General features: G+C 38.9%; 1 protein-coding gene across 5 annotated transcripts in view; it reads left to right on the top strand.

Moving 5' to 3' along the window:
• The window catches only part of dpyda.1 (dihydropyrimidine dehydrogenase a, tandem duplicate 1), a 127208-nt gene that overhangs the window by 49823 nt on the left and 50432 nt on the right, over window positions 1-26953 (top strand). For 4 of the 5 annotated variants that reach the window (XR_007140073.1, XM_047810774.1, XM_027149414.2 and 1 more), the window contains 6 exons: window positions 1467-1574; window positions 2499-2668; window positions 4085-4295; window positions 8814-8998; window positions 12339-12554; window positions 24190-24354. Coding sequence is in view for 4 of the 5 variants with exons in the window: in XM_047810774.1 (XP_047666730.1) it covers window positions 1467-1574; window positions 2499-2668; window positions 4085-4295; window positions 8814-8998; window positions 12339-12554; window positions 24190-24354 (1055 nt within the window). In the remaining variant the exon portion in view is untranslated. Of the gene's footprint in view, window positions 1-1466; window positions 1575-2498; window positions 2669-4084; window positions 4296-8813; window positions 8999-12338; window positions 12555-24189; window positions 24355-24763; window positions 26571-26953 lie in introns of those variants that run through there. The other variant, XM_047810775.1, reaches the window with a different exon arrangement.

Consider the following 26953-nt stretch of genomic DNA (forward strand, 5'->3'; position numbering starts at 1 on the left):
AACAGAAAAAGAAGTAAGATGCACAACTGGAAGTCAAGGACATTTGACAAACTTTTGAACGGAGGTGTAAGTTTCCGGCTTATAAGCAGGTCATTAGTTTATAGCTCAATGTAGCATTTTTTTATTTATTTCCCCAGCATGCTGTAGATTCTCTCTTAGATAGTTAATATGGCAGTTGTCCAGTATATATCACCTCTAACAGGGTTGGCAGGCTGATTAGGTGGTTGATAAGTGATACTCCTTGGGAACAGGAATGCAGGCTTTTTTTGGTTTGACTAACTTCGAAACACTCGCTAATTACTGTGTTATTGATGATGGCAAAGGTGTGATTTTGTCTTGATGAAATGTAGCTACCTAATTACTGTATGATTTAATGACTAGTTTCATGCATAATGAGTGTAACTTTCTTAATCATGGGGTATGCATTAATCTCAAAAAAAACACCGTGGCCGTGTTCTCCAAGCCAAAAAAAAAAAAAAAAAAAACGGCTAAATTAGGAACGTGAACCTAACAAGATCAGCGTGAGGGAGGATTCATCATGCTAACGTGCAATGTGTGTCCATGACGTGCACAAATTGGGCAAAAAGTGTCTGAGTGGAGAATCTGAGACAATAAAATCCATTAAAGCATGTTGTAATGCAGAACTTTGCCAGGGCTTTTTCTTGAGATCACATTAACACTGTGTATGCAGAAAATAAAGCTAATTGCTTTTGACAGGAGACATTTCACTCTTCCCTCTCTCAATCACTTAACAGCTCAACGTGTCGAGCTCCTGCTTTTTCTCCAGACAAAAATGCATCTTGTGCCGTTCTCATCTTTCTGCGCTAGAAAATTTTGATTCCTTTCAAAAGCCTTTGTAATCGCATTTGCAATGAATTTGTATTACGTAATAATGTGTATTTGGTGCTTTTAAACACCTCTTAAATAAATCTTCAGTGCGCCTTATTAACATCTGGTTCTTTTGAATGGAAGTGATAATGACAGGTTTTGACAAATCAGAAGCTTTGTTAGACGTTTCAGAAGCTTGTATTTAAATATTGCTTACTCCTAGACCACAAGGATAATGATAAGGTAGTGTGGTGAGGTTAATGACAGAATACAGAGCAGAGCAGAAAGAGTGGCACAGGGATTTCTGATACACAGTGGGATTTTCTGAGTGACAGAGTGGTGAAGAGGAAGGCAACCTGTTTTCTCTGTGCACAGTGAGGAGAGTGCACAGATCCGGGGGCTGAATATAGGGGAGGTGTATAGTGAAAAAACGTGTAAAGTTAGAAAATGAAGGGTGTTTTCATGAGTGAAAAACATACATCAGCATACATTATCTACAACAACCTCTGCCTGGCCTTTTACATTACTCTGTATACACATATATGTTTTTTAGTATAGAATGTTATTTTTGTAGTGTGGACAGTTGAATCATTTAATAAGTGAATCATTTTATTCTGCTTGTTTTCATTAAATAACAGGTCTACCTCAAGCTAACAGGCACAAAATGTTTGAAGGCCTCTCTATGGAACAGGGATTTTATACCTCCAAGGATTTTCTCCCACTAGTTGCCAAGGCCAGCAAACCAGGTACAGAAAAATGGTTTGCTCAAAACTTTTACCTATTACCTCCAAAATTCTGTTTTTCTTTCTGTTGTTCTGTCTTTTTTTTTCTTTCTTTTTCTTCTGTGCTGCATGTCCTTGAAATTTTTCGAAAAACCTTTATAAATTCTGTACCATGACATAATGCCTGGATCAGTGAAAATGTGTCGTATAAAGCGTTCTTGAAAAGGTCCAAGATACAGAGTAAAAAAATGCCAACCATGAGCTGCTATACAAGACTATTCAGGCTTACTCTAGTTGAGTGAATTGCCATGGCCATGGACAGCCTCACTGACATTTCTGTTTATAAATATGTAATCTTTCTAAGACATGCTTGTTTGAGTGAAAGGCATATTTCAAGTGATGTTCAACATAAATATGCACCTGTACATGATGGGCTGATAAAACTATACGTGCATGTCCTGGGAATAGAGACATAATGATGTACTGTACGTACAGTGCTGTATATGCTCCAGCAGCCTAAAAAAGAAAAAGATATTGCATGCATTTATATGATTGACTAAGTGATACATTCCTAGCCAATGCTTTCAGGATCCTTTTACATCTTTTTTTGCGAATGCAGAAAGACCTGAACAGATCACTGTTTCAATAGTGTGCATTATCACATGTTGAAATCAGCTGCATTCAGAAGAATGGCTAGTCATCTCTATCAAAGATAGGCAGGAAAAAAGTGCTGGCTATAAAATTACAGATATAAGGACATTTCCAGGAAAAGAGACCTGCCTGTCATTGCAGCAGAATAATTTGATAGGGACATACTGTGTCTGAGGACTTCAAGATGCAATTTTGAACAGTTAAGTGGGAACGGTTCAGAGATAGAAATCACGTTTTCTCCCTTTACTCACTCCTCAGCTTGTTTCCTCTCATTTTCTTGTCCTTTCTGGGGTTTAGGGATGTGCAGCTGCCGTCCAGCGTTGCCTCAGCTCCATGGCTCTGTGATTGTCCTGGGCGCTGGAGACACTGCCTTTGACTGTGCTACGTCCGCCCTGCGCTGCGGCGCACGCCGGGTCTATGTGGTGTTCAGACGTGGCTTCACCAACATCCGCGCAGTCCCAGAAGAGGTGAGGAGATAAGTAGGTGAAAGAGAGAGAGGGAGAGAGATGGCAGGAAGATGCAGAAAGACTGGCAGAAAAAATGAGGAAAAGTCAACAGCAGGCAGGAGCTTATTAATATTTGGTCTTGTGAAAGGAGCCTCACACAGGGGGTTTATTAAGACATTCGTGAGAATGTCCTCACCCCTTCTGTCTGGCCCACTTACACCTCTCTTATGTCTCTCTTTCCTCATTTATTACAGATACTCCTGTTTGATTTTACATGGAGATTAGTGTCAGAATCTTCCTTTGCACTGAATGAGGCAGATTTTGCTCTATACTGCTTCCTTTGGAAATGCTGTCAGTTGCTAATGGATGGCATTACCATCTTTATTTAGGGTCGGCTTTGAGAGACGTGTCGCAGAGGAAAAAAGTGAAAAACATACCTTTTTTTTTTTTTTTTTTTACAATTATAATTTGCTTTGCTTATGGAGTAGAAGTGAAGGTGCACTATGACACTTCTTTTCTCTATTAGAAACAATGAACTTAGTTCTCAATACTTTGACAGACATCATTAAATGAAAAGTTATTTTTGTGTCACTGAATTCTAATATTCCATCTTTGCAAGTACGTGGCAAAGTTAGAAAAGTACAAGCCAATAGAAGATGGTGTAGCGGTAATGATAAAGGTAATATGTTAATTGAAGATGTCTATTCTTAACTCTCTGGAGTTTACTTTTGTCACGCGTTGTGTTGCCTTCTCACCGCCTACATCATGCTGCCATGAAAATGATAGAAATAGCGTGAAGACACTGAAAAAATATAAGGTAATTATTCACATCTGCTTACGGCCAGCTGCAGCTATGCTCAGCTATGCTGCTTCCATCACCCTGAACTAATTAAGCTTGTTTATAAGGTATATTGGCTTGTAGGTGTAAGTGAAAAGAAAGGGGGAAAAAAAACACTTCGAGTTATGTCAATTATGTGTTGATGTAAGGTAATATAATTTATGCAAAAATAAATATTGTTGAATGGAAAAGACAGCCATCTCTGCATGCCTACTTCTTTTTAGACTCAAATTAGGTGCAACTCTAATTCCAGAGACCCTTTTTGTTAGTTGGTTTCCATTAATATAAACCCAAATCTCAGGCTGTTAAAGTCAATAACTTATTTTGTTTTCCCACATTTTATGCCTTGTTTATAGAAATCCTCTTTGTTTTCTCATGAACATAATAATCAGATATTTCTTTGGCATAAAAAAGGGTTTAGTTAGAACGAATTTGCCAACTGGGCCACAGGCACACACGATTCCCAAGCTGTTCTCTGTATCGCCACATTTGCATCTCTTTTTCCAATGTCAGAATTAACGTTGTGTTTAGTACAATACTACATTAAATGTAGCACGGTGCAGTCGTTAAGTGCTGAGTCTGCTCTGCTGTGTATGCAGATGGAACTGGCTAAGGAAGAGAAATGCGAGTTCCTGCCTTTCCTGTCACCAAGGGAGGTTATACTGAAGAAGGGTCTTGTGCACGCCATGGAGTTCTGCCGCACAGAGCAAACCGAGACAGGCGAATGGGTTGAGGACCACGAGCAGATCATACGTCTCAAAGCAGACTTCATCATCAGTGCTTTCGGCTCAGTGTTGAATGACTCTAAAGGTAGGATGCCTTGTTACAGTATTATCCAATCGATAACATTACTGTCATATGTGAGTAGGCACATACGTACAGTACCATGCACATTTTTTTTTTATTTACATCATTCAGCAAACTTACATTTTTTTATTTAAGTTTATACACCTGAGCAATTGAGTGTTAAGGGCCTTGCTCAGGGGCCCTGCAGTGGCAACTTGGTGGACCTGGGATTTGAACCAATGAGCTACCACATCCCTGGCATGGCATATTACACACATAATATGACTGGTTGTGTTACTGGAGCAGCACGTTGCAGCTTTTTATTCCATACATGCTTGGTTTTGCATATACTATACTGGAAAAACAGCACTTCATCAATTTTTTTATCCAGTAAACACCCAAGTCAATGAAACATGAGAGATAGCGATACACATCGATACACATCATTTATTTTCCTTTCTTTCATTTCACTTTGTATTGCTGCAATGTCAAATAAATTTAATCTTGGTTTTATTTTGGTACTACAAAAAAACCCTGCAATTTTAACAGGGGTGTGTAAACTTTGTATATCCACTCTGGTATGATTAACTGTGATTGCAGTTTTCTTTCAGTCTACTTCAGACAGTGTCAATGTAAAGAATTATTGCACACCTTCCAGCCAATCAGAAAGCAGCAACTGCTTTGTTAACATGATAAGTGTAAGTCTGACACCTTCAGAGTTCTTACTTTGTGGTCATTTGTATATTGCATGATGCCTTTAGGGGCCTCGTTAGAACTGAAATAAACCCATCAGCCTCATAAGTGTCTGCTATTTTTAAATGGAGACAACATTGCCAATGTTGTTTTACTGCTCTATTCATCTGAATTAGACTCAATGAGTTTGGCTGTGCCTGTGTTCTCTGATTAAATGATGGAATGGGCAAGCGTACATATAAACAGGTGTCCCACTGTCACCAATAACATGTTTGTGTTCATGGAAATTAGCGAAGCTAAAAAGCAGGACTCAGGAGTTTAAACTGAAATCGAGGTGCCAGAAAGCCAGTCTGAGAGCTTTTCCCTTGCTTTTTTATACTTTAGTTGTTTTTTTTTTCCTTTAGTGTTTTATGTTTCTAGATTTTACTAAAGTTACAACTAGACAGTGCCTGGGACATTCGAGGTTTATTTGGCACAAGTTTTCAGACTTTTCTTCTTGCTTTGCTGATGGCAGTGTAGTGATGGATGGCCCTGAATGAGTTTTATATGCTGGTAAATGGAGAACTGCTTAAAACACAGTGTGAAGAAGGGATTAGCATTGATGCACATGCAGACAGCCCTCCAGGAGCAAACACAAGCCATTATAGGGCATTTACACCTGGAATTATTCATGGAGGACCTCACTAACGTGATCACACAGACAGGCAACGACATTTCCATCAGTATAAGAGAACACTGGTGTGTGTCTTCATTATGTCGTTTTACCAGGTTTTAACAGAGCTTTCTTTTTTATACTATAGAACACAGCTTTAACCTGCGTACCAATGTTGCAGTTAGTATTATTTATTAATTCTCCGAATGAGCATATCAGCTGAACCAGGTCTTTGCGATATTTCACCCCCATTCCTGTCTTTTCTATCAAAATCCCAGTGATAATGAAATGTTCTGTAACACTAATGCACCTTCTTCATAACCAGGGAGAATTTTTATTAACATTATCATTTGATGAGTTCCCACTTCAGTAAGCAGCAACTTTTATGATCATCTGTGTGCTGTTGTGTACAACATGTTCTCCACCACCGACCGTGCAGAACTTCCTTCCTGACACATTTGTGAAGTTTGCTAATGAGATTACACCGATAAAGGGCACACCTGCTATGATTTTCAATTAGGGTCACACAAAATAAACAGGGAGTAATGCCACAGGGGGATAGCGCTGTCCAGAGCTGACCGGAGATGACATGTCTCAGTAATGAGATTCATCCTACACAGAGAAGCCCAGGCTTTACACAACCGGTTAGCCAGCAAAGCCATTACCTCGCTGTCTAAAGCAGCACAAATATGCTTATGCATATCTCTGCTACTTAAGTAAGCATAAACTGTGCATGCTTTACATGATTTTATAATTAGCCATGGCTGAGAAATACATATTTATTCAGCCAGATCATCATAAAGTAATGAATAGCAATGGGTACCAATGAAAAGGGTCTATAGAGCAGTGTATACTCCTTCTGCTCTTTTCTCCATGACTAGTCAGCCACATGGCTGGCAAAATTTAATTCTTGCTTCTTTCTTCCTTAAACATTTGTCCAGACTATTGCAGGTTTTTTTTTTCTACAGCAAGTAAAGCCTACAGTGTGATTCTCAGAAGATATACATTCACAAACATTTTTATTGTGTGATTTATTCTAACAGCCAATATTTTCCCCAGAATACCCTATTATTTTTGGCCCCTTGTATTTCACTGCTAACAAACTATGATGTAATTTTTCCGCATTTCCAATATGTTTCTTTTGAGTTTCTAACTAATACAAACTCTTTATAACAAATCAGACCAGTGCATATCCCTAGAGAAGGAGACAGAAATTTATAAACAGGGTATTTTTTTTAAACAGGAGTCATTTATGAGGTAATACGTGTTGAAATTGCATCCATTCCATTTTGTGTTTAGTCCATACAGAGTATTACACCAAATATACCCTGAGTTCCATCGCCTGGCCTTATCTGCCAGGTCGAGCTGGCCAAAAATGCTGAGAGGTTATCTTTTTTCTCTCTCAGCAGTCTGTGTTCTTTCCTTTAAAAAATATGAATTACTTACCCACTCAAGTATCTCGTCGGATGGGTATGGGAGGCACGGCAGAGAGTCGCTGCAGGAATAGCTGACACGGCTGGAAAAACTAGCTTGTAATCTGCTGGGTTGGCCCACTGGGGTGAGCAGATGATTAGATCCCTGGCCACATTTAACTTTTTTTCCGGAGGAAAGAATGGGGGTTGGATTATGATGGAGTAACTCGTACCAGGGATATGTCACTCCAGCTAAGGCACCACCTCCACCCAGACAGCCAAGTATCTGCATACAGGCTTTCCATTAATCACCACACTTTAAGCGCAGACCCTGTTACTGCTTTCTCATCACCCTGCTTCCTGTGTAGTTAGGGTCTGACAGTGCTTTGTTTGGCAAGTCCACTGTATGTACATGGTACTGTAGGCTGTATTTGCATTTTGGACAAAGTTCCTATTACAGAATGTCCAGAAAAAAGTTGAATGGTTTTAGCTCTGACTTGGAGAACATATAGGTTTATCCCTTCTAGGTTGCTTTGTCCTCCTATTTAGAGCTGTTTACACAGCATCTCCTTCTATTCCATCCAGCATTGATCATTCTGTTTAATGGGGCCTGGCAGTCTGCATCTGCCACTGAGGAGTATGTCCATGGGGTGTGTGTGTGTGTGTGTGTGTGTGTGTGTGTGTGTGTGTGTGTGTGTGTGTGTGTGTGTGTGTGTGTGTGTGTGTGTGTGCTCATGTCTAAGTGTGGGTCTGTGTGTCTGGAAGAGAGAGAGCGAGAGAGATAAAACCACCTTACTTAAGCCCCTTTTAATAGTATGAGACGCCTGACACACCACTCCTCTCTCTCAGAGCAGACCACTGAGGATAAGAGAAAGAAAAACAAACTCCCTGTGTGTGTGTGTGTGTCTGTGTGTGTATGGTGGGGTGGGGTGGAACAAAATGTCCCCACAAGGAATATCTGGCAGTTTTGTCCTTGTGGGGACATTTATTTGCATTATTTGCTATTAAGAAAGTTGCTTTTTGCAGCTTTCATTTAAAACACTAGAATGCGTGTGTGTGTTTGTATACAAGCTACTGTGTCGATGTGTCTAGATAATTTTCAGATAAAGACATAAATGGAGAAAAATAGGAAGCTTCAGGATTAGGGGCATTATTTCACCCTTTAAAGGTGAAGTGTTTGTCCTGACTGATCCAGCTGAAGTACAGTATCAATCAAGACTTTGGTTAAAATGGTCTATTTAGTGCCATCCTTCTTTGTGGATGTAAGGACACACTTTTTAACTGTCTATTAATTGTGATTTTTATTATATTTGAAATAATCATGTGCAATAAATCTTGTTCGATGCATAGATCTTTATTTAAAAGTGTCCTCACTGATGTATGCGGACTATCATCTATACTGAAAAGCATTGACTCCAGAAGATGAATTGTGGAGGTATGTGTTGCAAGAGCGGGGGTCATTTTATAATGTAGAGCAGTTTGACAGAGTATCTCCTTGTGAATGTTGCTTGCGGTGAATGAAATGCATCAGGAGATGTTACATTAACCTAGCCAAAAGAAAGGTGCGCAGCAGATGAAAAAAACGAACCCTGCTTGTCATTTGTCTTGTCAGAGACTTCATATTAGTCTCACTGTGGTTTCCAGTCTATCAAGCTCTGCTTCTGCTGGGCCTCTACCTCTCCTATTCTCTGTTTTTCATTTTCTTTTTTCTTTTTCATTGTTTCACTCCACCTGGTTTTCCTCTCATGAATGTGCATTACTTTGGTATCGTTCCTCTTTTTCCAGTGAAAGAGGCCATGGCTCCCATCAGGTTAAACAGATGGGGGCTTCCTGAGCTGAGCCTGGAGAGCATGCAGTGCAGTGAGCCATGGGTGTTTGCTGGGGGCGATGTAGCCGGCCTCGCCAACACCTCTGTGGAGTCAGTCAACGATGGCAAGCAGGCCTCCTGGCACATCCACAAATACTTACAGGTGCCCTGCACCACACACACACACACACACACACACACACACACACACACACACACACACACACACACACACACACACACACACACACACATTCATATCTTATGTTGCTGTTACTATAGTACAGGCATGCAAATACAGGCATATATTCATTACTACAAAACACACACGTAACCATACACACCCATCCCAACACTTGTGAAAAGACCCAAGCAGATGTTCTCCTTATTAACATCCAGTTGAAATCAAAAGCCAAAGAAGAAGAAGGATTTGGAGAGCTGATTAATTATGAAGACGAGGGATTTCTGCGTGCTGTGTGCGGGAGCTGCGGTGCTTCTGAATACTACATGAGTCTCTCAACATGATTATTTTTATGACTAATCAGACTTAATAGATGTATTGTACTGAAACTTTCATTTTCACTATTGTGAAAGGCAGCACAATGGTATTTCTGTAGCTTAACTCAATGTGCTTTTCTCGACATGGGAATTACCAATCCATGCATTATTATTTTCTTAAACCACACCTTTGAGGCTTTGGCATTAGAAGCATATTTGGATTAATAGCAAGCAGAGAGAGAGAGGGTGAGAGAGCACTTAGCTTTGTCTTAGCTGTGTCGTCTAAGGCTAGGCCCTTCAGAGAGGCTTACTGGAGCCCATATGCCCCCTCTAGCCTCTATTTACTGGCTCACATCCAAACACTGAAAAGCGTGAACCCCACCCCCACCCCACCCCCCCACAAAGCATCAATACACTCTAACCCAGCTCTCACCCTCACAAAGTCAAAGTCTTAAATTAAAGCACAAAGACATGTTTTTACTAAACAGTAATAGGTTGCTATACTGCTATATAGAGAATTGGACATTTTATACATACAGCTAGTATACTGTGTATAAACAAGTGAGTTTGTAGAGTAGGAATAGGTATTTGAGGGAGGGAGCAGGCAAGAGTTTTCTAGTCATCAGATGTCCAGTTTTGATGTGATCTTCTAGTGTTGTAGCTCATCTGCCTCACTGTTCATTGAGCTGTGCATTCTGAGATGCTTTTCTGCTCACCACGGTTGTAAAAAAAAACAGTCTGGCTGGACCTCGGACCTCTTTCAGCAACTGTACATTTTTGTCCATAGAACAGTCTTTAACTGGATGTCCCCCCGTCCCCCGTCCCCCACAATATTCAAAACTCTTCAGACTGTTGTGTGTTACTGGAGAGTTGCATTCTTCTGAAATACTCAAATCTGGCACAAACAGCTATGCCTCGGTCAAAGTAATTGCAATGACATTTTTCCCTGTTCTGATATTTGATGTGAGTATTAACTAGAGCTCTTGACCTGTATATGCATGATTTTATGCATTATACTGCTGCTGAAGAATTGGTTAACTGCATGGACGAGCAGGCATGCAGGTGTTTTTGTCATTGTGCTCAGTGAATGTATGTAAATATAAATAGTCTTCTAACGATAAAAAGACTTTGCAAGACTCAAGTCACAAGCAGTAAAGTGCATCATGCTAAATGCAAATAGCCTGCACTTATCTGCTTCTCTCCTAGCACAGACCTCATCCATGGATAAAACTGGGAAACACAACCTAATGTCCCCTGTAACCTCTTAGATGTGGGGGTTGGATGGCCAGTCGGCAGGTTTGTCTCCTGCAGGTCTCTGAACCTCTCCTCATGCCTCCATTTGGCAAAACTGAAGTGCACCACTCGCCCCATTAGCACGGTTCATTCAGGGGTTAATTGTCCGAATGCTGCTTTGGTCAGAGCAAGGCAGAGATAACTGTTTATTTGTGGATGAAATTACCACTTGTAGCAGGAAGGGAAAGACAGCAAGATTGCGTCCCCCCCCCCTTCTTTTTATATTTTTTTATAGTAATGGACTAGAGGTAGAAGAAATGAACTGAGCACTTTGTGGGAAGGTGCACAGATTAATGTTAGAAATACTCTCAGATCAGCTGAACTCTCTGAACTGCTGCTTTTTTTTAAACAGGAATTTCTGCTGTCAGTGAGCAGTGATATATGTACTCTCTTAGCAGCAACTCAGAGTAAAAACAGTGCCGAGACAAGCTTTTTTCCCCATTCGTCCTATATAAGATGTTCAGTAACACCTTCATTTGAGGTTTGCTACTATTTATAGGCAAGTACTATAGAGTCTAACTTAAGATTGCTTTTAATTTGTTGATAACATGTTAGCAGGCATTAGTAAGTACAGTAACTGTGTAGCGGATTGAAAAGAAATATCTGAAAGGCTGACAGAGATGATAAACTCCAGTCCAAGGGATTCACTACCTTGCAAAAATACAAGTTTTCCTTTGCAAAAAATCACACCTGATCCAGCTCACAAAGGGCTGAGAGCAGAGGGCAGAAAACTCTGCACTGCAATAGCTCCCTAAGACTTGGGCTGAGGTCGGCTGCTTCTGAGTTTTCATTTATTAATAAACAAACCAACAAATAAACTTTTATATGTTTTTTTTTTTAAACTGCCAGCAAAATGTTAACTCGTTATGTATTTGTTATGAATTCTATTCATTTTAACTAAATATATGAACTATAGTTATTTTAATTACATTAATTAAGTAAATTGTTTGAATAAATGATGTATTTTATTAATATTGTATGTTACATATTTACATATTTAATTAGAGCACTATTTATTTAATTAAAGCTTTTTCACATTAATATTAATAACTAATTATTGTGATATCTTTAAAAAAAAAAAAAATCTTAGCAATTAGAGTGATTTTCTGCCAAAGATCTATTCAGAAGATAAAAGTTATCTACACCACTGCTTGACATCTGCAGTCACTTGTCAGTTTTTGTGTTTTTTTTCCCCTCTTGATGTGTTAGGGGAACTATGAAGACTAGACTCATCCGTTCCGTATTTGTTGCGTGTTTGATGTGGCCTCGGTGGAGTATGGAGTGCTGTCATGTTTGCATGCTCCTTCTCTTTCCGCATGACACCCCCTTGTTCATTATACAGCCACGACAGCATTACAAAAGCAACGTTAAAGTGCTTGATAAACGCGAGGCTAATTAAAGCAAGATCTGACGTCTAACTGTGGTTTGCTTCCTTTATGCCACAGAGGGCCTCGATAAACAATGCACCCCAAAGCGGCCTGCAATCTCCTCCACCCGATCTGCTGGCCTATTGTTGCTCTACACACGCATGTTTGACTGTGCGCTAGAATGTAAAGTACGTTAACCTTCAGCAATCTGTATCCACACAGATAGTGCGCATCCTTGTGGGATTTCAAGCTTTATTCACAAGAAAAAATGAGTGAAAATCAAGTCTACATTGAAGAGAAACTGAATAGATGCAAACCCTAAAATGCGGATGTTTGTCTTTGTAGGCAATTCACGGGCAGACGGTTAGCAGTGAGCCACAACTGCCTCTCTTCTACTCACCCATCGACACTGTGGACATCAGCGTGGAAATGTGTGGGATCAAATTTCCAAACCCATTTGGTCTGGCCAGTGCTCCACCCACCACCAGTACACCGATGATACGCAGAGCCTTTGAGCAAGGCTGGGGCTTTGCCCTCACCAAGACCTTCTCTCTTGACAAGGTAAACATCTTAAAGCCTGAAATTTAAACCTTGATTCTGTTTGGAAAACAACAAAAGATTCAGATTCAGAACGCATTTAGGCTTGAGTTTAATTGCATCCAGATGATGTTATGAATATTCATAATATTCTATAATGAGTAGTTTTACATTTGTCAGTTTTACTATCATCCTGCAAAAATCAATACAATCATCAGCCAACAGTTCTCACATAAATGCACAAAATAAATGTTTAAATACACTGCCTATTCAAAAATCATTATTAAATAAAAAAAAACAAACAAACAAGCAAAGAAATGAATAACGAGTCCCATTAACATTTTTATAAACTCTAATTGTATCTAACTTTGCCTTATAAAGTTTGAATAAAAGTGCACTTCAGAAATGATGGATCTTTTGTTCTAAAATATCTTATAATGCTAAGTACACAGGAATTGCACATCACTCATTAATAAGTATATTTCAGTAAAACACTCAAAAGATATAAATAAAAAGATCACAACAGCTTTATTATACTGTATGTTACAGTACATATCTTCCTCATAGCCTATAGCCTATGACTGGTGCTGTGGATGTTAATCAGTGACATGTGTTTGTTCTGTGCTACAGTACAGTAAGTGCCATTATTTTATTAGCAGTTAGTGAGTTTAGCGATAGAAATAAAATGAACGATAAAAAAAGAAATAAGCAGACGGATGGCGATGCGAGCGTCTTGTGACAGACATCTCTATAGCAACACTGAGGACTTACATATGCTGCTGACAGGGGAAAAGTACGAGAAATGTAGTGAAATCATTTGTTTATCCTGACCTGCTCTCCTCTCCATGCAGTTAATTTCTAACCACCGGGAGAGCCATGCCTAGAGTGATAATACTATTTTTGCAGGTCTAGTGTGTGTGTGTGTGTGTGTGTGTGTGTGTGTGTGTGTGGGTTGGTTTTGTGTGTGCATGAGTGATGGCATTGTGCCTGCTTTCAAGCTGTCAGCAATTAGTTCATAGACTTTCTGGATGCATTTAATAGAGATGTATTTTTTCTTTACTAGTGAGAGGAACATATATAAATAAATTAACATGAATGGGAGAGTTTTCGGCAAGCAGTTTGTGCCAGGGGTTTATATGCATAGAGTCTGGACATGTTTTTAGGATTGTATTAAACATGCTGTTCAGAGATCCTCCTTCTCATCTGCTGCTTAAAGATTGACAGCTTCATATTGTGCGAATCCCACGCCTAATATTTTTAGGTGAAGTTTAGCATCTTTAGTGGAATTTCACGCGTGAGCATTGCAGACTGCTCCTGATTCTTCCTACTACACTTCTATTCCCATGACATTTGTAGATGCCAGATTGGACTCTAATATACTGTTGCAGCTATTGGCTGTCAGTGTATGCTGAAATACCAGCTGATATCTGGGTAAACAGAAATCGTATTATTCTTTATTGTGTGCCCAGTGGGAGAGATTGTAAGTTTTTTTCCTTTGGGGAAAAGAGATAAAGAAGTTCTTAATGTCAGTGTGAATGAGCAGTCGGCACTCTGCTATCGTTCTACTTAAACACTGGGGATTTCTTTTTTTAATATCCTGTGCTTTTGGTTAGGCCGCTCCGATCAACATTAGCCTGCCGTGGTATTGATAGTATTGGAGATGCTCAGTGGATTGTCTGTGGATATGAGAGGCTTCACGCTTGTGGGTCTTGTCTAAGAGCGGGCGTGCTCGGAATTGCTAATTAACTCGCAGGGCCAGTAGAGAGGCAGCTAACAAAGCTAGGGTGGGCGAGCTGCGTGACCGTTAATTAGAATTAATGAACTGTATTGAATATAAAAATGTGTCATTTTCTTCTGTTCTTTGGTGAACAGTTAGATCTGGCTGGGGGGAGGGGCGAGCCGAGTCCGTCTCCTGTCGGTTTTTTATTTTCCCCTTCAAGAAACGTGGACATTTAATCCTGCGTCAGAGCTGTTGCCGCTGGAGCCGCGATTGGTTCTTTTGGTATGTTTCTAGCTAATTAAAGAATGAGCGCATGTGTGGTACAGTGAGAGAACACTGGGTCCAATTAACCCGGTGACTGGTCAGACCAAGCTAAATCACACCTGTAATTGGTGTTAAGCTGATTAACCACTGAATAGAACTTTGTATCTGTCCTGGCCTTATAAAAGGTCTGCTTTTCATATAGTTTAGCCATATGTCTCTTTCCTTCAAAGATTTAGACCAGTGCATTGTGGCCTGAGGTCACCTGATTCACCCTGCGACGGCAGGTGTAAACGTATAAAGACTATATATAAACGTGACCTTTCAGTACTTCAGGAGGAATCTTTACGGGCCGCACAAATTCTGCATGGATTTCACACTTCTGTTTTCCCTGAAACTTTTAAAGCAAATCAGTCTATCTGTGTACTTGCCTTCTTGTCTTCGTGTGGGAGGATTTAGTGGGCAAATTTAAATGAATCGTCAGACAATAACTAATGCAGTAACTGGAAGATTTCTAAAACACTGCTGTACCTTAACTTTTCCACCGCAATTACAACAATCATGCAGAGGAGGCAGCCCAGACATGCACACACACACACACACACACACACACACACACACACACACACACACACACACACACACACACACACACACACACACACAATGTATGCTTTAGATGAAGGAGATTTAATGAGAAATGTGAAGCAAAGCACCATGGTAACACAGATGATATGTCACACATCTCCTTGCCCGACTCCTGCACACCATTGTTTCTCCCTCAGTACATCCTGATGCTAGCTGTATCTCCCCTTTCTCTAATTCCCAAACAGGATTAATCAGCCTTTTTATAAGGAACCAAAAGGCTAGAGGTCATATACCTCCAGTGCTGCACAAACATCATCCCCACACCGTCTCTTTGTCTCTGATGGTCTGAGCCAATAATAGATAGCAGTGGTCTGTAAATGAGTTCTGTATTCATGTTCTAAAGGCTCCAGCTCCTGCATGTCTGTAATGAGCACAGCCACCATCAGCTCCTTCTCTGCTCTGGTTCAATAGCTTTTTTAAATTCTCTGTCAGATATGTATGCATTTCTGATTGCGCTACTGTAGACAGTTGTAAAAGCTAAGTAGGAACTTTTTGGTTTGCAGTAGTTCTTGACACTCTTGGGGGATTATTTATTTCCATTTCACACTGTCAGACGTGCGTTATAGGAAAGACTACCTGCCTATGTGACAGGCAAGGAGATGGACAGGCTCTAAGAAGGAGAAAAGTACAAGCCTGCTCCTTTCCTCAGTGCTCAGTTCATAATTTTTTTATAATCTGTATTAACAAATCCACGCTGGCTTTTATTGAGGCTTTAAGTTTCCCACCTCTGCCTCTCAGTAACTGTAAGAGTTCATGTAAAAGAAGTTGCTGTAAAACTGTTTGTAGAAAGGTTTTATATTTTTTTTTCCTTGCAGAATTTCATAATTGGCTTGTAAAATGTGTCATTAAAGTCCATACGCCTACTTCTTGATCATTGTTCAGCGAGGCGATTTTCCGCTGGCTCTCTCCGCAGGGACCGCATCAGAGCTGGAGGCTGCTAAAGCAAGAGCGTCTGTCTCTCACATCAAGGGACATGCTGCCCCCAGCTCACACCTCCTATTTAACTCACATGCATCCTCCTCCAAAGCTGCCCCATCAGCAGTGATTACTCCGTGCTTAGATGCAGTTGTGGCACATTAGGGACATCGGAACGGAGGGGAGGAGAAAATAAACACCCTAGGTGAATTTAGACTCTGGGATCAGCATAGGAAAACAGGCCTGTCAAAGCAGTCAGTACGATCTGAGAGGTGTTGACTAATTGCTTTCTAATTACACAGTAAATTGTCTAATTAAGCTGATGGTTAATTAGGGTAAGCTTGCACAGCAGTCTTGTGGAAGTCTCTTTTTTTTCTTTTTCTTTTTTCTAGAGAGAGGCTGTGCCATGTGCCCAGGCAGCAGGCTGTGTAATTGGCATGGTGGCAGTGACTGGTGCTTAACATGACATAGGGAGGTAGCAGAAGGAGAGACTGACAGAATCAGGATGTGCAGCAAACAGCGGTGCATGTCTTGTGTGATGGCTTTGGCCCTCTCGTACTCACCGTGCCATGACAGCTGTGCACACAACTAACCCCGCAGTCACAAACCCTCTCTTGGTGTCACCTTTGCATTGAATATGTGCCAGCCACAGAGTCTGTATGATACTGTAGCACTTTTTTTCTTCTTGGAACACACCACTTGTTTGTGATTTGATGTCCAGCAGTTACACGAGTAACAAAGAAAGAGTGCCATATCAAAAAGATAAAGCACAAGTGACATGTTAAGTCTGCGGTTTTCCGCCTGCTTCCGAAGGAAAAGTGTTTTCACGCAGAGTACGAAATAATACTGATCAGATATCTGATAGAATGTAAACTGGGCTGGATTGTTGCTGGCATTTTGTGTGAGTTACTGATAAGAGGTGCCAGAAATGTAGAGACATGACACACGACAAGGCAGTCCTCTCAATCTGTCTTGTCACCCAATCAATACAGAAGCAGATAGGGATATAGCCACTGCTCAATCATCACCACGCTGCTCTTCAAGCCAGGCGAGAAAGAAAGACTCCCATCAGATCAATGCAGAAAATGTCAAAGGTGAATTCTGAACCTTTAGAAAAAGACTATACTGGGAGTTCTTTAACACCTCTGCCATCCCATTAGCCCTGCAGCTAATGGACAAAGAATAACATTTCCTCCGTTTCCTAGGTGAGAGACATTTCAGTTGATGTGTAGGGTTTTACTGTGATAGAAAAAAAACGTCTTGGGAACCTTAAACAGTGAAGCGCTGCAATATAGATGAGAATAGTTTTATCTATTTGATAAGTGGGACATATTTTAGTCTCCGAATTCGGTTGCGTCATGTGTTCTTCATTTTAACAGACCTTGTTTATTTACCACTTGCTCTGCAAGTCCAAGACAAAAAAAAAGGACAGTAGCACAACAGATTTGGCACATAGAGCACCAGTCACAGTTCAGTGCTTTGTATTTATTTAACAAGCAAATTAGCACTAGTGAAGCAGATCCAGGCCTGAAAAAAAAAAGAATCAAACAGCTCAGGCTCATTAGCTTCAGCTACATGTTTACCGTTTATAAATATACCCATTTAATTGGGAGATCAAGGCGGTAGTGACTACCTCTTTTATGGCTGAAAGGGCAGATAAGCTATGCTTCTTTAGTCCCCTGATTTGTCCAGAATCAGCCCACATTAAGTTGCTTTACTCCCGTTATACATCACATTGATGTAGATGAATATTACGCATCTCCTTATGCTTCACATCTGAATCAGATTGAAAGCTAATTAGCTTAAAGATCTATATAGAAAAGCTCAGTGTTGAGGCTTTATGTTCTGTTCATCTGTATCTTTCATACATTTTCAAAATTTGAAGAAAGCTTCCATGCTTTATAATAAACCTGTACAATGTAGATCTATATAAACTAAACAACTAGGGATATTATTAAACGTTTTTTTAACAAGTACGTTTGATGTTTTTGAAAAGAAATGCTTAATGTTAAAGATTTGATTAATATTTGTCTGCAGTTGTCTATAGAGTCTACTAATTTGTCCTCAAAGTATCTGCTTATTGGTACTTTTTTAAAAATAAACATCTATGAAGTTGCTTCTAGCATCATGTCAGAACTATAATATTATTATATTATATTATATTGCAGTATTATTGTTACAATAATTTGCATCTGTATTATTGTGATTATTATTTCTGTAGACTTCTACTTACATCACGATCACTTGCTGTAATGATGCCAGTGCAGATGTTTAGTCTCATCATTTCATTCTCTTGGCACAGATATTACTGAAGGATCGGTCAGTAGATGGGATTAATAACTCAACACATGACCCTGTTCTTTAAAGATGTTATAAAAAAGTTGTGTTTATGTACTGGATTTAACACACAAATGATATTTTAGCCCCATTGAAATAGTTTTTTTTAGTTGTATTTTAAGGATTACTTAATTACTCTTTCTGGGGATCTGTATAGATGTGATGCATAGTTATAATAATCATCATCATCATCATCATAATCTAAAGGTGGACAATAACACCATGTGATAAGCAGCATACAAAAAAATGGCATGGTCTGTTTTTATCCCTCGTTGTTTATAAAAGAAGGATGCTTCTTTCCAATTCCCTTTTTCCTAGTGAAGTAAATGGTGAAAAGGACTAATGACCAAGCTGACAGACAATATCCCTCTTCATTTATCACACAGGGTTAATATCCTTTGCTTTGACATTAATTTATTAAGTCCCTCACAGGCAGGCTGATCTTGTTAGAATTGCCATCACGTTTCAGGAGCACCCCCACACACACTCGCACACATACACACGTACACACGGTACACATAGACTCACCCTTTTGTGAGATGGTCACTGTCTACGCTTTGATGCTTCCTGTTGATTGTACTGATGAACGTAATCAGTCAGAACCTTACTGGGAACGTTGGTGTTAAATCAAAACCTCTGGCTATTAAGTGTGTGTTAAATAATCTGGGCCTATTGATAAAATTGTTTATGGATGCCAACCTCCATTCTTTAGAAAACAGCTTATTGACATGCTGGTTATGGTACCCGTCCTTGTTTTTGTGCCTAAAGACTAAAGACGGCTAAAGACTTTTTAGACACAATTCTGCTCAGGGAATCATAAAGCACTCTTTCTTGTCACAGGTTAGTGGAAAGCGATATATTCGGCCTGTCAAAATCATTTCACTGTTAGATAGAAAGTCATTATGTGTTTTATCAAGTTTCCAAGGGTGCAGATGTGTAGCTGAGATGCTATCACACATCCAAGGTTGCTTAGATTTATACGTGACAAGCAAAGAGAGGGGATTAGGACTGCAGTGATGATCTTTCTTACAATCTCAAGATCAATCTCAAGAGACATGGGTAAGCGACATTTGCTCACCTGTATACACACACAAATAGCCTCGAACATGCTGTGTTGTGCTCGTATAACACAACACTGAAAGATTTCTGTGCAGTGGAAAATCAGCCTTGAAATCACAATGTCTTCAGCTACCATCTGTTGAGCATGGAGAATAAGAGAGGACAACACGGATAGATTCAGTCACATTTGTTTTTTTGTGTGTTTTTGTGCTTGTTGCTTCATCTCAGCGGCTGGGTAGCAGGTCAAGGTTATTAAGAAAGCTTCCTAGAGTCAGACCGTATTAATCCATGCAGGAGTTGAAGAATGTCATCTCAACAATCCCTGAGAAATGAGCACAGAAATACTGCAGGAGGAAATGTTGGCCTTACAAGTGTTACTCCTGCACTTTACAAAGAAAGATGGATGGTGTTCAGAAGCATAGTAACACCTCTCGTGTTTCTCTTGATCTTTTCCTCAACCTCTTCTGCTCCTTCTCTTCTCTCGCTCTTCTCTCCTGTCTCTGCTTTATGAAGTCCCAGTTTGTGGTGACTGGCCAGAGTGCTGGTGAGAACCGTAGCAGCTATGCTTTGATTTTTCTGTCACAACTGCTTATAATGATTAATGCCTGCACTTGGGGCCACTCTATGTAATTATGGCCTTTCCAGATTATTAGTTTTTTTTTTAACATGTCTGCTTTCTGCCCATCACAACAGAATTTTCAGATATTGCCATAAGTCTTCATTTTGGCTCTTGAACAGAGTTCTCTAAACACAGTTTCCACTTTCTAGGATTAATTTACATAATATTATAATCTATAAAAATTATGCAATGTAATAATAAATATATATATATATATATATATATATATATATATATATATATATATATATATATATATATATATATACACACACACACACACACAGGTATTGTGTAATGGCAAGACATCTGTACCTCTACATGCTCACAGCTGGAATGCACAGAGCTTCATAACCTGGCAGAATTTTTATATTTTTAGATGGATAAATAGTGATTTATCATGTTTGTATTTGAAATGTATCTTGAATCCTTGCAGAAATTATTGTTTTAATTGTCCATGTTCATTGTGAATGCCAGCCCTGAAAGGAAAGCAATCTGTCAGATGACTGCAGGTTATAAAAAGTTTCATCCTGCCATGCACTTATATTACATTAATATGCATAATTTCCCTTTAATTTGGAATAAAAAATAATTGAATAGTATAAAAGATAGAAATGAGTAATTGTTATTATAGGCCTGCACTATTGTGGAATGCAGTATAGGCTTTTAATTTCTCTCAAGTGTTTTAATGATACATATTTGTGTAATACAGCTCCATCTTCAGCCATTTCTGTCTCTCAGATCAGAATTGGTCATGGTTTGGGCATGCAGCTCCTGAGCAAATATGCCGTTTGAACATTGTGCTAGTGTATATTTTTCCTTTATTATTATCATTCAAATAGATGAAAAGCAAAACTGCTTACATTTTATGCAGAATTCAGAATTGAATCCCCTGAAACTACATTGTTAGAGGGAAATGTAACATTCAGCCTCGGTATAGGAAATTATTTCATATACTATTAGTTCTAGCATGTGGTTTAATGTGTGAGATTATCATCAGTTGTATAGTCCCTCAAGGATATAGATATGAACGATCACCTTTATCCTATGATGAAACATTTCTATTGTGATGGGAGTGATGGCTTTCAGGATGACAATGACCTCATCCTCAGAGGCTCACGGACTATGAAAATAATGTATGTCGTATGATATGGCTTTCTCAGTCCAAATTCCAACCCTGGACTGACTTACTAGACATTACTCTCCACCAAAATGATCAAAACTTCTGAAATTTCTTTTTGTCTTCATATATCCTGTGCTGTTGCAGAGATTTGTAACATCTGTGTCAAGGCCAAGAGTTCAACTCTGTACTAATTAGCCATAACTTTATAATCACCTGTCTAATATTGTGTAGATCTCACATAAGCCACCAAACCTGCTTCGATCTTCAAGGAAGAGATAGATTGGATTCAGACCCAGTTCTCACAATTTGGCCCTTGTCAAAGCTTTATACTTGCCCATTTTTATTGCATCCAATACATCAAACAACAAATGCAAGAAGTGACTTGTGCCTAATACAACCCAGCCCCTGACAGGAATAAAATAATCAATGATTTCAGTTAACCTGACAGACGTCTTTATGTTTTATATCTATATAGTACACAATATATCCCCACCTTTGTACATATGCACCTCCCATATGTTTTGACCAATTTCATAAACTGTAAAATTAATGAGATTTGTGTGTGTGTGAGTGTGTATACACGTGTGTGCACAGTGATGTGTGGTCCATTGTGTTTGATTAGTACTTCTTGTATGTGTTTGAGTCTGAAAGGCTGTTTGCTGTGTATGGATTAGGGGTCTGTTCTGCTGTGATAAAAACCTGGTTAGCTCAAAAACACAGCCTTGGTCATTAACAAGAGGCAGCGTGGGGAGCAAGGCAGAAAGTACACATCATCTTCCACATGGGTCACAGCATGCTAAAGGCAGGCACTGAAACAATACACTCGTGTAGTGTATTGTTACAGTTGAAGAAACTGTAAAGAAACACATCGTGTCCATGTTTCTTGTTGGAGTGTAAGTCACTGTTGGCAGATACACAGGAGCTCACAGAGGTGTGCTTTGAATTGTGTGTCACATCTAACCAAAGCTATCTTTGAGAATTCAGATTTTTTCTAGTCACTATGGTGGCTGTACAGTATGTGTGTGTGTGTGTGTGTGTGTGTGTGTGTGTGTGTGTGTGTGTGTGTGTGTCCGTTATCTTACACAGTGTGGTGCCTCCCTTCTATAGTGTGCCAGTTTTCTCCCTTTGGGCAATTTTCATGGTTTTCACTTGCTTAATATTAAAACTCTTGTTCCACCTTGGCCTGATAGTACGAAGTGCCGGGAGCCAAATGTTCCCTGGTCACAGCTTCATTAAATACAGATTTTTTTCCAGGAACCTTGGGATGACTGTCTCAATTTCCATAGTGCCTTCAGTAGACACACATCATACTTCCATTAAAATTGGGTTATGTCTTCATTCACAACCATGGGCCACATCCCAAACTGTTACTCATCCCCCATCAATTTTACACCAAAAACAGCACTTCATTTCCAGTTTGTAAAAGAAGTGCCCTTGTATTTGCATCTCTTGATTGAATATTCACAGCGAGATGTCTCTGTAAGCAAAGCTATGGTTTTGGTTCATTTTTACACAAAACAGGTCCTCCCTGAATGTAGTGTTTTTGTGGCACTTGTTGTTCGTACCTGCCTCTGTAAATGTGTCCCAGTCTCATACACGCCTTCATATCAGAATGAAAAACAAACTTGGATTTCTTGGTGGTGAGCGTTTGAGCAAATACCCAGAATTATACACTTACCTCATTACATACGTACGTGTAAGTTAAAAAAAAAAAAAAAAAAAGGAACGTATGTCAAGGAAAAAAAAAATCCTTTCATCTGATAAAAAAGAAGAGAGAAACCAGTTCTACTGCATTTAATCAAACTTATGCTAATTTGATCTAATTAGCAGCAATTACATTTTCTTGTCAGTGTAGCTGGAAAACAGTCTAAATGTCGTTAAATTAAGTTAGCGCACAATTATCTTAATTGTTCTGTAAGGGTAAGCGCTAACTGATCTATGCAAAATTGTTCTCTTACACTACTAAATTGTGATGGACAGCTTATCCAAGGTGGGAGAATTAAGCTGTCACTTCTACTGCAGGTAGTCTTGCTTTATCGATTCATATTACAGAATACTGGAGGAAACTGAAAGCAAGATCATTTCTGTCTTTTAGGACACAGTATCCTTTTATGTGTCAGTTTTGCATGTGGTGGACATCCAGATTTCTACAATTTCTTCAGTATGCTGAAGTCACTGTCATTGTAAAAACCTAAATCCAATCCATTTTATAGCTCTATTGACAGTCCTGTTGGCTTTACATTGTGACCTTTCAGTTAGAGAGGTGGATGGTGCCATTTTGTGATCTGTTCAAGCCATTAGCAGGTTGAAGCTGCTTTCACTCAGATCTAAAGCCCTAAGTGGACTGATTATGGCCCATTTATCGGGGAAGACTGCACATAAGCTTTTCCACCACATAAAAGTTAAACATTCTGAAGGTTTATGTTGGTTTTTTAGACATGTTGTTGCGTTTGTGCTGTAATCAATGACGTCAACGGAGAGTCCAGTAAATAGATTGTAATCATCTCTCAAACCAGCTGATGTGCTATGATTCAGTGCTCTTACTTTTTCCTTCTTACCTGCTAGTTTTATTTCTGTTTTTTATTATTTCTGGACTTTTTCATTTGATTTTGCTTCGGTACATAGCTAATCTTTATTTAATCAATGTAAAAAAAAAAAACTCATTGAGATTACGTTACTTTTCCAAGAGTGACCAGACCGAGAAGACTGCAAAAGACACAACAATTAAAAAATAACAATTCAAATATTTAAAAAAAATAAATTAATCCAATGAAAAATCTACAAAAAAAAAAAAAAATCACAGTAATATACAATCTATTGTTAAATATGTATTTATATTGGGTAAATACTTCCTGTATTCAGGATCATAGTGCAGTAATGAAGTGGAAGATTTCATGTTTTAAAAGATTAGATCACAAAGCCTTAAATCTGTTGTTTCTGAAATGTCTCAGTGCTCTGCTCTTTGTGCTCTGTTCAGGACCTGGTGACCAACGTGTCTCCACGAATCGTGCGCGGAACCACATCAGGTCCGATGTTTGGCCCAGGCCAGGGTTCCTTCCTCAACATCGAGCTAATCAGCGAGAAAACCGCAGCCTACTGGTGCCAGAGTGTGTCCGAGCTTAAGGCAGACTTCCCTCACAATGTAAGCAACCCTTTCACTACAGGAAATCTAATGAAACAGACGCTACTGCAGACACAGATAAGCCACGATGTCACATATACCCAAGTGGAATTCTTGTAGCTTTCATTTGTATCCAGTTGGATGGACAGGAGCACTGTTGCACTATGTTTATTCAACACTGGGGATTTTAGGTGCTATTCTGACAATAGGAAAACAATTATAGCTGGATCAATTTCATTTCAAATCTAGTGTTTATAAATGGAAGACAGTTAGGAAGTTGTAAGATATAAACAGTTTAAGAAATATCATTTTTCTTCAAGCCCTGTAGAAATTTCTGAGAGGCCAGGAAGCAAAAATGGTAAAATAAAAAAAATAAAAAAATGCTTGACATTTTTTATGCTTCTACATCTGGTATTTTTGTTTTCTCCAGAGTCCGGGGTGAAGCTTGAAGAAATAACAGAGCGGACTGGAATAATGAAACATTAGCACATTTATCTCCTGTGTATTTTATTTATTTATTGATTTATCACAGTTCTTATTTTCTGGCATCATTTTTTTCCAGGTTCATTGAGACCGATAAAGGAATTGCTTGTTTTTGGTCGGATGATTTATATGGCTTAGCGAATGCTGTTATTAGCACTATTGCTCCTGTTATCTCTCTGTATTCATTCTCATGGAAATTACAGCTTGGATCATTAGTGAGTTCAAACGATCATCTTGGCAGGATCTTTGGTGCTGATATTTCCGCTTTTTTTTATTTATTATTATTCCTTCAAGTTCTGCACCCCATGTGCTGCGAGACACCTGTGTTAAAACCAGAACAGGGCAGCTTTCCTGTAGCCATCTTCTCTCAAATATCTCTCTCAATTTTTACCTTTCCATTAGCATAGAACTCTGTTCAACCTTTCTAACTTCCCTGGTGCCCACAGCTTTCAAAGGTCAACTAAAGAACTGAACCATTTAGATTTATGCATTATCCGTTTAAACTGTCGCACTAACATTTGAGTGCTGCTTGTAACCCCCCAGGAGGGAGCTGCTGAAATAGCCAGCCTGGAACTTGCTATGATTTTACATAATTTAATGGTTGTGGCTTTTGATCATATCGTTGTTCTTGTCTTTATACTCCCCGATGATGTGCTGCTAAAACAACACCTTCGGCTATAGCTGGAGCATTTGACTTACTTCGGAAAGATTCTCCAAATGCCAGAGTAACTTGATCAGTACTGTGAAAAACCGACAGTTATAAGTGAATTGAAATTTATTGATTAATTCAGTTTCCTCATGTCCATGTTCAGCATGGATTTTCTTTTCACTCCGTAGTGTTTGTTGGATTTAAATAACCTACTAGGGTTAGTTCTTTTTTTCTCTCATGCAGATGTCTAACACTGAAAGCCAGCAGTGTACAGTAAAATAATTCATTTGTTTTTACTGATTGAAAATGACTGATAAGTCTATTACTTACTGGTAAAAAAGGGTTCATCTGCTTAAATGTGGCTTATCAATTAGAAGATTTGTCATAATTTTATTAGAAAAGCTATTAATAATATCATTTGACATTTGGTGAGCAACTTAACGGTTTCTTATAATAATTACAATAATAAATTTGCATTTATCATTAATTGTAACAAGGCAAAATTAATCAAGTAAACTTAATTAACCTTATTGAGATATGAAGTTGCTGCACATTTTACTAGTACAATAGCACTCTTTCAAAAATGCTTTACTTTTCTGAGTGAAACTGTCAGTGTTTTAATGATTTCTCTTTTTTTGACTCATCTCTTTGCTTCTGTCTTTCAAAGTTCTGTCTGTGATGTGTGTGTGTGTGTGTGTGTGTGTGTGTGTGTGTGAGAGAGAGAGAGAGACAGATTTCTAATTTTTTTAGCAGTTCACATTAATTTTTTACATGAAAAATTTATTTAACCTTTTTTCCTCATTTTGTCTGACAACTCTGTTCAGATTATTGTTATCGGAGCAAAAAGCATTTACGTATGATGTGAATAAAATTTGCCTGTTTTTTTTTTTTTAACTGTAACCGTATTAGATCATCTGAAAATCCACACATGCTGCCTCTAACAGCTTTACAATCGTATAACATTCTGTTCAGGCCTGATCACATTATAACGTGCATTTCTTGTTGGTTAGGTAAACCGCTGTTGAAAGGAAGTGAGGTTTATAAGCGCTGTTACTGTAAATACACTGCCTTGTCCTAAAAACAATAAATAAATAAATAATTTGCACATTCTCGTATTGTATTACACCACCTTAAACTTTGATTACAGCACACATTTGTCGTGGCATCGTTTGACGACCTTACGCAACATCATGACGTTTATTTACGTCAGAGATAAACTGTAATGTCTTCTCAAACACATCCCTAAGACTTTCAATGGGGTTAAGGTCTGGACTCTATGGTGGCTAACCTATATGTGAAGACGATGTCTCATGCGCCATAAAACACTATGAATCCTGGCATTGTCATCTTTTAATATGCCTTTTTTTTATGACATTTGGTAGACGCCCTTATTCGTGCCTGTGCCTTCTGTGAAGAAAAGAACATTCGTGGAAATGTAAAATAGGTTCTCAGCTGACTTTTTTTTTATTGCCACATAATGTTGCTGAG

Source organism: Tachysurus fulvidraco, chromosome 3 (assembly GCF_022655615.1).
Source record: "Tachysurus fulvidraco isolate hzauxx_2018 chromosome 3, HZAU_PFXX_2.0, whole genome shotgun sequence".
Classification (NCBI taxonomy): domain Eukaryota; kingdom Metazoa; phylum Chordata; class Actinopteri; order Siluriformes; family Bagridae; genus Tachysurus; species Tachysurus fulvidraco.